At 53.3% G+C, this 12,956-nt stretch overlaps 5 protein-coding genes across 5 annotated transcripts; 2 read left to right on the top strand and 3 right to left on the bottom strand.

Annotated features, from left to right (window-relative positions):
- Positions 1-199: 199 nt before the first annotated feature.
- GCG54_00015000 (Cytochrome P450 monooxygenase eqxH) lies at positions 200-2,033 on the top strand (the record flags this gene model as incomplete). Its single annotated transcript, XM_045414819.1, has 6 exons — positions 200-559; positions 628-718; positions 781-849; positions 911-1,278; positions 1,329-1,542; positions 1,600-2,033. 6 exons carry the CDS (start codon positions 200-202, stop codon positions 2,031-2,033), a joined length of 1,536 nt encoding a protein of 511 aa, XP_045260941.1.
- Positions 2,034-2,248: 215 nt separating this feature from the next.
- On the bottom strand, positions 2,249-3,282 carry GCG54_00014999 (Serine carboxypeptidase-like 48; the record flags this gene model as incomplete). Its single annotated transcript, XM_045414818.1, has 2 exons — positions 2,249-2,533; positions 2,584-3,282. The coding sequence occupies 2 exons, from the start codon at positions 3,280-3,282 to the stop codon at positions 2,249-2,251; spliced, it is 984 nt and encodes a 327-aa protein (XP_045260940.1).
- Positions 3,283-3,333: 51 nt separating this feature from the next.
- On the bottom strand, positions 3,334-3,768 carry GCG54_00014998 (Carboxypeptidase Y-like A; the record flags this gene model as incomplete). The annotated part of the gene is made up of 2 exons (XM_045414817.1): positions 3,334-3,593; positions 3,642-3,768. The coding sequence occupies 2 exons, from the start codon at positions 3,766-3,768 to the stop codon at positions 3,334-3,336; spliced, it is 387 nt and encodes a 128-aa protein (XP_045260939.1).
- Positions 3,769-6,481: 2,713 nt separating this feature from the next.
- On the top strand, positions 6,482-8,008 carry GCG54_00014997 (uncharacterized protein; the record flags this gene model as incomplete). Its single annotated transcript, XM_045414816.1, has 1 exon — positions 6,482-8,008. The coding sequence occupies one exon, from the start codon at positions 6,482-6,484 to the stop codon at positions 8,006-8,008; it is 1,527 nt and encodes a 508-aa protein (XP_045260938.1).
- Positions 8,009-8,991: 983 nt separating this feature from the next.
- Positions 8,992-11,040, bottom strand: GCG54_00014996 (Amino-acid permease inda1; the record flags this gene model as incomplete). The annotated part of the gene is made up of 6 exons (XM_045414815.1): positions 8,992-9,252; positions 9,310-10,124; positions 10,177-10,369; positions 10,420-10,596; positions 10,650-10,705; positions 10,764-11,040. The coding sequence occupies 6 exons, from the start codon at positions 11,038-11,040 to the stop codon at positions 8,992-8,994; spliced, it is 1,779 nt and encodes a 592-aa protein (XP_045260937.1).
- Between the last annotated feature and the right edge of the window lie 1,916 nt (positions 11,041-12,956).

Genomic DNA, 12,956 nt, shown 5'->3' with positions numbered 1-12,956 from the left:
CTTGGCAAAGTCCGTCATGACGATATTTTATCGCAAAGATGGGGACTATAACACAACCTGTTCGTCCGGCTCGAATTGCTGAACTGCTCAATACCATCAACAGACGACATCCAGACACACACTCACAGAAACGTGGAACTCGACCGTGCGATATCGACTGAACACGATCACAACAAGACGAACGCCTCCCTTCGCCACCATGGCTTCTCAAGCCCTCGAGTTGGGCCTCGGGTCCTACTCGATCCCATCTCCCAGCGAAAAGCCGATCCCATACATCGTAACAGTCTTCCTGTTCATCGTGTTGTTTTACGCGATGGGCGATAGCGGCCCGAACCTCCCCGAGATCAACCCTCTGAAGCCTTTCGAATTCACCAACTCACGCCGCATGACCGAGTTTATACAACAGAGCAAAGACATTTTCCTCCGCGCAACAGCAACCTTTGGCAAGAACCCATACAAGCTTTACTCGGAATGGGGCGCTTCAGTCGTTTTGCCGGCCGATTTTATTCACGAATTACGCAGTGACCCGCGTCTCGACTTCATCACGCCTGCCAGCGATGTAATACAGCCCATTCAGTAGGAGCAGACGAACGTTGAAGACCAGTTTTCTGACATATATTCGTGTAGGACTCTCATGGATACATCCCCGGTTTTGAGCCCTTCGCGGGAAACGATGATTCACCCAAGGTCGTGACGAAGTATTTGACCAAGGCGCTAAGTATGATATCATGCCTGTTTAAGTCCGAAAGAACTCCAAAGTTGACTTGTGTGTCACTGCAGCTAAGCTTACAAAGCCAATCTCCGAAGAAGCCACCATTGTTCTCAAGCAAATTTTCACTGACAAGAAGGGTAAGGCCTGAGTTCTGGTTCTCAAACACACGCGAAGCCGAATGCTAACATAGGAAATAAGAATGGCACGAGATGGTCCCCAAGGATGACATCATTCGCGTCGTCTCCCGCATGTCCACCAGAGTCTTCATGGGCGGAGAGCTCTGCCAAGACGACGAGTGGATCAAGGCCTCGTCGGAATATACTGCTGCCGCTTTCGGTGTTGGCTGGGAACTCGGTTACTACCCCAGATGGTCCCGACCTTACGTCCACTGGTTCCTCCCGTCATGCTGGAGAGTCCGCAGACTCTTGGCGGACTGCCGAAGAATTCTCAAGCCCCACCTCGAGCGCCGTAAGGTGAAGAAGTCCCAAGGTGTCCAGTTTGATGACTCCATCGAGTGGTTTGAGGAAGTCTACAAGAACAGGAAGTACGACCCCGCAACTGAACAGGTGAGCCTTTTCCCTTCTCGTGACTTGAAATAAGTACTTACTATGGTAAGATCACGCTTTCACTCGTTGCCATCCACACCACGAGCGACCTCCTTCAGACGGTTTTGATCGACTTGGCCCGCAACCCGCAGCTCATCCAGCCCTTGCGCGACGAACTGGCTCGGGTCTTGCCTGCCGAGGGCTTGAAGAAGACTGCACTCTACAACTTGAAGCTCATGGACAGCGTCATCAAGGAATCGCAGCGCATGAAGCCCGTCCTTCTCTGTAAGTCCAAATCCCCTGAATAGTGCTTCTTCAGTGATACTAATCTCAAACTTAAAGCCACCTGGCGCCGACTCGCGACCGCAGACATCACTCTTTCCAGCGGCTTCAAGATTCGCAAGGGCCAGAAGATCATCGCCAACAACACTCACATGTGGGACGAGCAGTGGTACGAGAACGCCAGCAAGTACGACGGTTACCGTTTCCTGAACATGCGCTCTACCGACGAGGAGAAGCACGCACACTTGGTCTCTACGAGCTCAAAGCACCCCGGCTTCGGTCATGGACAACATGCTTGCCCCGGTCGCTTCTTCGCCGCCAACGAGATCAAGATTGCGCTGGCTCACATTCTTCTTAAGTATGACTGGAAGCTCCCGGAGGGATCTAACCCTCAGCCTGTTCCCTTCGGCATGGCTTTGTTGCCAGACCCCACTGTCAAGATGCATATCCGCAGACGCAAGGAGGAGATCGACTTGGACTCCATCGACTGCTGAATGAATCGTGAGATGGATATTCCCAGAGCCTTTATCACACTTTGCACTCCATCAGCTCCTCAGATACTCGGGCTTGAACTTAGCAGTCACGAGATATTCCAGTTTGCATGGCGAAGCAACTCATTTCCAAGCATCACCACTTCTTATTCCCTTCACCTGTACTTTCTCCAACTCCCCTATGTCAATAGATACAATGCTTTTAGACTATGATCATTTTACGTAGAAATTAAATCCCCCTTCATCCAAGACGTGATCAAGAAAAGTGACTCTTTCGGCTTGTCAGCTGGCACCATGTGTCCCGCATCGAAAATTTCAGCGAAACTGAGGCCACTTTTCTCTTTGAAAGTGCCTATTCTTTCTCCATCCAAAGTGAATGATTGGAAGTCCTGTGCTTGAAAAGCGGATTGGTGACGCCAACGAACGTTGTGAACCAGATTCTTTTCTCCCGCTGAGTTGCAGAACCAGTCTTTGTTGCCAGCGTAGACAAGCACCTTGTATCCCTGTCATTATCTTAGCCTTGGGTTTACAGAAACAATATCATCCTCCTTACCTGATCAAGCAGCTCTCCAGCCCAGGCGACGGTGTCAAAAGAGACATCTCCCGACTCGTCGAAGTATTGTCCGAGCTCATAGTCAATGATGTTAAATGTGATATCTGCAGATACCCCAAGCTCCCGTTTTACCGAGGGAGAGTTGAGATATTCCGCGATCCAGTCCGCCTCTTCGTAGCATAGTCCGCCGCCAGGGCAAGGCTTGCGGAAATCATAAGGGTTCAGGTGCTCGTCGAAGATAAAGTAGACGCTTCGCTTCCTGCAATAATATAGCACATTGTTACAGACTTCGGCATTATTTTTCATATCAGTGCAAATCTGCAGCATATTTTCGCATTGCGGCATATGCGCTTCGATGGTGGCGCAAACACTTTCATTGTAGACTGGATTGGGCCCAAGACATCCCGTTGGGTAGAACCCAGGCCATTGCAGCTTCTGTGAGAGTTGTGCGTTGCCCAGTCCGATTCCTTTCAGGTTGATCTTTGTCTCATTGATATTCGCAGTTGATCGCACGAATTGCGCCATCGGGGAGGACTGTCGGTGGTGGATCTTTCTTGCAAGTGCTGGAACCCAAGTCCCTCCATACGACTCTCCTATGATGTAGAAGTCTTGGTGCGAATATTGCGGGAAATTTTCCATGAACGCCGTGAGAAAGTTGTACATGTCGGATGTGGCGTCTTCCAAGTTGGTCACAGCCATTTCAGAATATGAGAAGCCAACATTTGATGGTTGACTTTCCAGTCCAATTAATCAGCTTATGCCTTGCCTTCCCAGTGGTTTCAGGAGCAATCCATACTCAACAAAAATGACGTTCGCGTTATTGTTCCATGCATATGGATTTGATCTTGTTGAGTTGGCGCCGTCAATTAGGCAAGGGCCAAGTTCCTGGAAGAGACCGAAAGCCACGGAAGAGGCACCGGGACCACCACTCATCCAAAGAATAACCGGGTCGCTGCTCGGTTCTCCGCGACTTTCTGCCAGCCAGAAAAACATGTGCTTCGAGTCGGTTTCTGTCTCAAATCAGCTAGGAGGCACCTGTATGAAGACCTCTATCCCACCTAAACTGTAGTAGCCGACATGTCCGCCGCCGGCGTCTGCGCAAATGCTTCTCGGTGGGCTCCGGGTCCTGAATGAACCAGCTGCCGCAACGGCGGAGACCAACGCCAGACCTCTAAGCCACTTCATGCTGATGAATTCCTTGAAAGTTGTGACAGGAGTAATGTTTTCCAACCTGCGACCTCACGCAGTGCAGAAAAGGCTTGTCAATAAGCTTATCCATTTCAAGGATACTCCATCCCATGCAAGAGGGGATTGTGGATCTCCGCATCCGTTTGCCTGTTTAGGAAATGTGGTCGGAACAATCGCTCCATGCCGCATCGACAGCAGCGAAGATCCTCACCTGAGCCGGGTCTTGCTCGGGATGAAGGGATGGTATCCTAGACTCGAAGTCATAACAGAATATCGCATTGAGACTATGGCAAAATAACATAATATAATAGTTTCCAGTCAATCGGTATGCTTTTCGGTAGGGAAGTGTGCCAGGAAGACAATTAGCAGTAGAGTTGATCTACAATCAGTTCTCAGGCGAACACAAGAGATTTTATGAGTGAGAAAGAGAGAAAGATATATAAATAGTAATGTCCTGCGATTTGAGACGTTTTCTTATGCAAGGGAGGAACGGAACAAAAGGAGAAATGGACAAAAAGAAGCGACTCAAAAAGGATTTGAACCCAGAGGCTCCAGCGTTGGATAGTATAACTTGGTGTTGAGCTAGCATTTGGGCTATACTCGGCATATGCACTGTCACCTCTCCACCCGCTGTTGCAAATCCAGGACGCAAACCTCCTTATAGACCTCACAGCGTGATTCTCACATTGACTGGGCCGGTGAGGTCAGCTGCACGTGACCCACCTGTGAACAATAGCTTACCTATTCACTCCATAATGGCTCTTGTTCCTCCATCTGGCGGCTGCTTTCACTCACGTCGACCTTTTTCTTCTCCAGCGCCCGAGAAAAAAAGAGAAGCAAAAACCAGTCTCATCTTCAACCACACACTTTTCGGCAGGCGTTCACCCCAACCACAACAACTGTCAACACAAATCGCGATGGCCTCGACACCCTCTCAGTCGCCCTCGCGCCCAACAGGGCCCCATACCCTACCGATATAAGTTCATCTATTCTTCTATTAACATTATTGATGTCATGTTGAATGATATTAGGTCTGGTGAAGCTCATGCCGTCGATGAGAGCGCACCGAGCGACGCCAGAAGACACACGAATGACACTGGCGACAACGCCAACGACGATGATGGAACGGGGGAAAGCCTCAGCCAAGGAGCCTTTGACCTTGCTTCCATTCGCACTCTGCTCCCGCGTCAAAACTACTCCGCTCACCCGAACATCAAGCTCTTGCCAGGACTGGACTTCGGCATACCCGAAACCGCCCCATTCACCAGCCAGCAGATGTCCGGCCTTGTTGCCAAGATTCTCCTTCCATCTCGAGCCGCGGGTGAGCCCCCCTCCGCTGGTGGCCAGTTCGACGTCGCCAGTCGCATCTGCCAGATCATCGTGGTTGCCGCGGATGTGTACCACACGCACGACGTGTTCAGTCTCAGAGTTATCTTTGATTACGCGTTCAGGGAGCTCAGGAACAAAGGCCGGACCTGGAATTTCGTCTCCGCAGCACGCAAATCATCCTTCATCATGGAGAAGATTCTTGAAGCCCTCAAGCGTTTCATCGCCAACGGATACGATACCAGCAAGATTCAGCCCTGCTTCCTGCACTTCCTCAACGCGCTGGATGACTTCACCCGCATCGTCGAAGGCGGTCTCAAGGCCAAGCAGCTGAAGATAAATGATGCTAGTGAGTACTGTATCTGTCAGGTAAATTAAAGCTTCGAAACTGAACATTCTTACAGCAACACTCCTCAACACCAGCCGTAAGCGTACTGGCAATCATCTGTCGAACAAGGTGGTTGTGCCTTGGAAGGTCCGCCCATCGCACCACGACGATTGTAACGACAGCACCGAGACTGCGGATGACCCACTTGGTGATGATGAGATGGCAGTTTGGCGTGCCAAGTACAAACTTCTGGAGGCCAGTTTGGCACTGGCCAACAAGGAGGTTACTGAGGCCAAGGAGGCAGTGCCCAAAAACGATGAAGAGTGGTCGCAGCGCATGAAGCAGCTTTGGACCGTGATACGTTCCGCTGTCAATGACCAAAGCAAGAGTCTTGGTGGTCAGGAATGGGAGGAGGACGAGTTCGATCAGTTTCTCTGGAAGTCTGAGTTGGGCGAGGTTGCAAGCGCAGTGTTCTATCGACAGTGAGATGCCGGCTTCTATTTTGAGTGAGCTTTGGGGTTTGCAGTTATTGTCAGATATTGAAGAGCAGAATTCGATTTCGTGGGCGCAGCATAAGCTCTGTTACAAAGCCGTCATGGTCATGGATTTACATATGTCGCGTTCAAGAAGTTCCGACGAAGTCCGCAACGACCCTCGACCCGGTAGAATGCCGGAAAGTTGAGCCAATCAGATGAGCAACAGGGACATGGGGCCCGTCATGGCTAATCTCCGGCGATATCCCAGCCAATCGGATGATCTTGATGGCCCGCCTTGACACTTCCCCACCTTCCACACTGACGCCGCCATTCCTCTTTTGGACCATCTCCCAACCGCCGTTGTGAGATCGTGGTAGATCCATGTTGGAAATCGGGTCTGTCGTGAACCCTTCCGACGACGGCGGGGTTTTCGGGAATCTTTCCATGTCGCGTGAGTGAGTTCTCAAACCATAGGAAGAACAGGAGCTGACCTCCTCAGAAAACCCGATCATGAAAGCATCCTGCTACCCCTCATCTCTTTGACCTTCACAGTCTGCTCATCCACCCTGCCTGATTCAGCATGGCATCCACCTACCCTGAGCTCGTTTGGCGTCAAACCTCCACCGGACTATGGCAACGCAGCGTCGACGAGATAGAGAAGCACTATGCCATTCTTCCCGTTCTCTACGAGGGCAGCGGCCTCATGTTCTTTGCCATCACCGGTCATGTCTCCCTGACCGTCGATGCCACCAACGCCGGGTCCTCTTCCGACGCCAGCACCGTGGATGAAGCTCTCAAGAAAGCATGGCTCGCACTCCGTCACGACCATCCCACCATTGCTTCCCAGGTTACTCAAGATGCCACCACCGGGAAATGGACAAAGACCTACCGCCAGTTCCAAGATGAAGCCGACAAAGAGGCCTGGCTCAAGACAACCCTGGTTCCGGTCTCCTCTCAGCAAACTGGCATCACCTGGGCGAATTCCAACCCCCCAGCTCCCAAGGTCCCAACTCTTTTCGTCCTCAGCCCACCATCCAACAAGGACGGCCTCGTCCGCCGCGACCTCGTCCTCCGCTCGCCCCACGACATCATCGACGGCATCGGCACCCTCACCCTCCTCGACAACCTCATCACCCATGCAGCCAAGGCGTACTCCGAAGGCGATGCCTACAAGCTCCCACCCTTCGACGGCTCCGAGGCCTCAAACCTCAGCCCGCCGTTCCGCATCGCCGCCAACGTCCCCCCTTCCCTCACCGATGCCCAGCAGAAGCATCTGGCCGACATGTCCGCCCAAAAGGCCGCCGCAATGGAAACCCCCGGCGTTGAAATCATCGACATGCCCTACCGCCGCGGCGCAGCCGTTCCTCACCGACACCAACGCGTCTTCCGAACCCTGACCGAGACCCAAACCTCCGCCCTCCTCAAAGCCTGCAAGGCCGCCTCCGCAACCCCCACGCACGCCTTCCACGCCGCCATCGCCCTCGTCCTCCGCGACATCCAGCCCCGCAGTCCCGTCTCCAAGCGCGTCCGCTACGTCAACTACATCCTCCGCAACGAGCGCTCAAGCTGCCAGGCACCCTACAACTCCGCTAAACACCCCGCGGCGCTCTACCACTCCGTCCCAGGCCAGAGTCTCGTCGTCGACATGGACCTCCCCGCCGATGGCAAAGACAACGCCAAGTCCGTTCAGGAAGAGTTCCTGCCCATCGTCCAGCAGATGAAGGACTTCTACCACGGTGTCCGCAACGACACGGAGCACTACGCCCTCGCCACCGACATCTGGGCCGCCATCACCCCCGAGCTGCCCACTGGCCCCCGGCCTCTCCCCGTCCCGCCGCCCAAGGCCCACCCTTCCGTGTCTATCTCGAGCATGGGGCGCGTTGACGGCATCATCGCTCCCAAGAACGGAGCCTTTGAGGCTCATGATCCGTGGGTCACCGGCGAGGAGCTCGGTAACGGGCTGGGTCTGTTCTTGGGCACCTTCCGAGGCGAGCTGTGTCTGAGCGCGGCGTACAATGATGCTTGGCACACTGAAGCAGACATTCTCGACTTCTTGAAGCGATGTGAGGACATAGTCTTCCGTGGATTTGGCATTGAATCTTCTTAGACGGATTTAGAGGAGATTTAGGCTGTGACTCCATGGTCGACGGCCGTAGATACGTTACTGTTTAGTCCGAATGACCTTACGAACATCAGCCATGTCCCTCAATATACTTGGGATGATTCTCAAAAGCCTAGCAAGCCTCAGAAGATGCACGTGGTAGGGTATTTCCCATGGTCCCCGTCCTGTGAGACCTGCATGCTGCCAACCTATCTTCATGCCTAGACCTCGGCACACCTTCCAAGCCCCCTTGGCTAGCCTCGCCTCGCCTCGCCCTTCCCTCCCAGCCAGCAACCCAGCTCCCCGGAACAACCGGGCACGGAAGCATTCTAGACCTCTTCTCCCGCATACATGCGCCCGGCACGCCAATCCTGCCGTCATATGCACCCCCTGAACCTTATCTGCCTGCCCTTCATATTAATGTACATCTCCCCTGCGAGAACTTCGTATGATAGATCAACGCCCATGCCCTGATTCCTGGAGGATTCCATGTATGGACGGTCTCGGCTTGCATGATACCTCTTCCTCTCTTGGATTTATCGGTGTCATCCAAAATGTCTGCAGCTCACCGATACCAGGAAGTGTCAGGGCTAACTTGAGTGGTTGTGCCGATTACCCATTGCCAGCAGCCGTGGGTAGCCGATGAACCCCAATGGCATTTGTTACTCAGGCGTTGGATCCGTTCACAATGTGCATTTGCAGGGTTTTCGATCATTGTAGGCTACAGATTGTTTCCAGTTTCACGATCAGTCATTGGGGGTGATCACAGCTACTACTTCTATTATTCGCCGTTCATATTACAAGCCTCTGGAAGTGGATTGAGTAACCAGATCCAAATGATATTTAAGGATAGATTGTGGTATCTAAAGCGCGTTTCGAAAAAGGAAATCCGGCAACCTTCTCTCAAGGTGACCTGGAGTGGCTGTCACTATCCTGACTGTTGAGTCCAGTTCAGTAGAGTTGCGGTCTCGAAGTTTTGCAACAGATATCTAGAAGAACCTGTTCAGCATGCGCTTCCAGGTAGGCCAGGAAGCAACCTCAGCCTTGTAGGCGTTGATCTCATCCCAGTCAAGCTCACGACGACCGGTGTCGACATCCATTTGGTGGGTGCGAAGCCAGCCAGTGCGCTTCCAGGCGAAACCGATGACCCAAAAGACCATGATAACAGGAACAGTAAGCATCGCCTCGAAGAATCCCTCAGCATCGTTGAGCTCATCGTTGTTCTTGGGAGGAGCGATGGCAACGAAGAACTATGGTAGTGTTAGTAATGCAAGCGGCATAAAACCTTCAATGACAAGAAAGCTTACCTGGGCAATCAAGACGATGATGCAAAGACCTAGGCCGACCCAAGATCCAGCAACGCCAAAGGCCGCCTGGAAGGGGATCTCGTCAACCGTGTGGCCGTGGTACGCCCAAGCCTTGCGGAAGCGAATGTGGGACAAGCAGATAGATCCCCAAGTGAACAAAGCAGCCAGAGCAGACATGTTGAGAAGCCAGTTGAAGACGGTCTCACCGTCAGCATCTAGGTTCATGAAAGCAAGGGCACCGCAAAGTAGATGAACAATAACGGAAGGCAGGGGGCGACCGCCCTTGTCGACATAGCTGAAGATCTTGGGGGCATAGCCTTGTTGCGCAAGAGCAGTGAGGGTACGGGAGCCTCCGTAAACGCAGGAAACGCCAAGTGACAGAACAGAAACCAGAATAATGCAGTTCATGAAGTGGTCGTATCCGTTCAATCCAGCATGCTTGGCAGCGATGACAAAAGGCGAAGCGCCGTCAGCGTAGGCGTTTTCAGCACCGAGGAGGGTGGGGTCATTGGCGGGGACGAGGAGGCCGACGAAGAAGAGACCCAAGATATAGAAAAGAGTGATACGCCAGAACACCTGCTTGATGGCGCCCGGGAGAGACTTGAGTGGGTTTGCGGATTCAGCAGCAGCCAATCCAACAAGCTCGGTACCGGCAAAAGAGAACGCGGCAGTGACAAACACACCGCAGAAGCCCTTGAATCCATTTTGGAAGGCACCCGGATCATACCAGTATCGAGCTCCCCAGTATTCGTTGTAGCGGCCGTTGGAAGGGCCCCCTCCCAAGACAAGAATAAATGCGACAATCATGAAAATGCCTGGCAAATTAATTAGAACCATCGTGTTTGATCGAGGATGCGCACCACTCACAAATAGCACTAAGCTTGAGAAGGGAGGACCAGAACTCCTCTTCGGCATATCCCAAAGTTCCAAATACGTTGATGAAGATAATGGCGACCCAGAAGACGGTAATCCAAACCGCCAGACTGACTTCTCTGGCACCTTCCCAGTAATTGATAGTTAAGCCGCATACAGTTAGTTCGAGAGGCAAGACAATGGCCCACTAGTTGCTGTCAGCTTGTGTTTGCGCAGTCAATCTACGGACGTTCTGACCTGAAATACGTAATTCCAACCCATTGCAAATCCCCAAGAGGGGTCGATGAAGCGGGATGAGTAGATGTAGAAACCACCGGACACGGGGTACATGACAGCGAGTTCACCAAGAGCGTAGACGACGTTGAACATCATGACACCAATAATCATGAAGTCAATCAGAACAGATCCAGGTCCCTTCAAGAGGTTAGTATTGAGTAGATCACGATTGGGGGCATGCGGAGACTGACACCAGTGCTAAGAGCACCTCCGGAACCGACGAAGAAACCAGCACCAATGGAGCCGCCTGTCAAATAGTCACGTCAGCAGTCGCTCCAGAGCCATCATTCGCCAAAGAAACGTACCGATAGCAATCATGTGAAGATGACGCGACTTCATGGTACGGTCAAGCTCCACGATGCCGCGACCATAGTCGCGAGGCTTGAACGACTCAAAGTTAAGGCCGTTACGCGTGTAAAAGTTTTCGTCACGTTGGGCTGCTCCATGGCTCAGAGCACCTTCGCCATATGCAGTGGCAGCCTTGCCACTAACAGGGGGAAGGCCACCGCTGGGGGTTCCGGTATGGACCTGGGTGGTCTCGGGCGTCGAGACGCCATCGTGGATGTCTTTCTCGGCCGCCATGTTGTTGATTCGCACTGGGCGATTGTCCGTCCTCAGAGAAGGAAAGGATAGGGCCCTTGGGCGCAGTTGCTTGGAAAGGAGGCGACGGGCCTGCGGAGAATGACAGGTGAAGCACAAGGGTAGGAGAAGAGAAAACTCGCTGAGAGTCGAGGGGGGGACGCGGTCGGATTAAAAGGACGAGAGGGCGATCGGTGGAGGACGCGACAGCAGCAGCTGCAAATGCGACGGTCACTCTGGCGCTTCCCAGCTCCTTGCCCTCGTTGCCTTAGCACATCTTAGCATGCATCCATATCCGTGTTGGTACCTTGGCCTCGCACCCTATCCGGTATCTTCTTGTCGTGCCGAGCGATTACATGTATCCATGACTATCAGCGGCGAGAAACTGGCAGGCATGCGGAGGGGAGCAAGGTAATGGAGAGGTAACGAAGCAGCGGTAACCAACGAGTCAAAGAGCTACAAGAGTCGACATCCGGACTCAGGCGAGTAAGATGGATGTTTGCCAAGCGGCAGAGGAAGGCCAAGTCTTGGGGAAGTGGAGTGAAGCAGACGGGATGCCGGACGAGAACAGAAGGTGGATTTGGAGAGTTCAGGGAAGTGTCGCAAGACCCCATGTTGATCGGAGAAGGGACTTGAGGCGTGGGCTGCCTACGGATAGGTAGCCAAGCATGTTGAATAGATACCGAATAACCAAGACAAATGAGAGAGAGTGATGGGATTGGTGGACGTGGGCGTGAGTCGAGGAGTCGGCGGGGGTGTGGACGTCGATATGACATGGCCCGTGGCCACGGGCATGCCAGAGACCGCGGCAGCAAATGGCGTACAGGAGAGACACAGAGATCAGATGTTTCTGAGAGGAGAAGAGGCCGTTGTGAGGGCTACTCAGGAGGTAGCGTCGTGTATCTTGTGCGTAGCTGACCATTATCAGCGGAGCCCGCCCGGACTGATGCATGGAAGGACGTGAGGACCTTCCGCGCCTTCTAGGGGCGGCGGGGGGCGATCTTGGCGGGGAAATGTGGGTCCCGTTGGAGGGTGTGGTGAAAGGTACGTACCGGGGATGGGAAAAGGAAAGAGCACCTCACGCACCTGGCGGGATAAGGCAGGCAGGAAGGCAGGAAGGAGGAGTGTGACCAGAAGCCACAGACGACTTGTTGGAAGGTGCTCTTACCTCAGGATGGAAGGTATTGCTCGTAACACGGCTATCGCACCTGCTCACACTCTGTAATGCTGTCCTGTCACACCCGACAGAGAAGCAGCGGACCCTGCACCTGCATCTGCGGCGCCTGCCTCCAACTGCCCTGCCCGCCCGCCCCGTCCTCCTTCCTTTCCAGCGCACCGCCGTACTACTCCCCGTTCGTCTTAGCGGACAGGTGCCTTCCAACTCCCGTCCCGAGCTCCTCCCCAGGCACCTCCCCTGGCGACATTCTCTCTCATCCTTTGACGTGACACAGTTGCCCACCAGACATTCTTTGCTCGCGACAATCTATACTTTCTTTTGCGCTTCACACGAATTCCTTCCTAGCCTAATCCCGGAGAGGAAGAAACGTGTACCACCTCGGCCAATCCAGACGAGGCCAATCGCAATCGTTCAGCGGTCTCGCGCGCCCCCAAACGGCCACCCTACAGCCAAAACCGTGGCACCAGCACAGATCTATGGATGGGGAATGGGCGGACGGATTGATCGATTCAACGGGTGACGGCTGCTCACCTAACGTCCTCCATGAATGGATGCAATTTGCGGTTTGCAGACTCTTTGCGCTGCCCAGCCCTTGGCCTTTCAAAAAGTCCTCCACGCAGCCAGTGAGCTTCCAATCTGCCTCGAAGCACTCGCTCACGCGATTACGTATTCGCAAATTGAAGCCACCGACTTGCAGACCCCTGGTCTCTACAGAGTACGCGACCGCTACCTCAACGAGACT

Source organism: Colletotrichum gloeosporioides (assembly GCF_011800055.1).
Source record: "Colletotrichum gloeosporioides strain Lc1 chromosome Unknown consensus_66, whole genome shotgun sequence".
NCBI classification, from domain to species: Eukaryota; Fungi; Ascomycota; class Sordariomycetes; order Glomerellales; family Glomerellaceae; genus Colletotrichum; species Colletotrichum gloeosporioides.
Note: the sequence above shows the minus strand (reverse complement) of the source record. Positions and strands in the feature narration are given on the sequence as shown.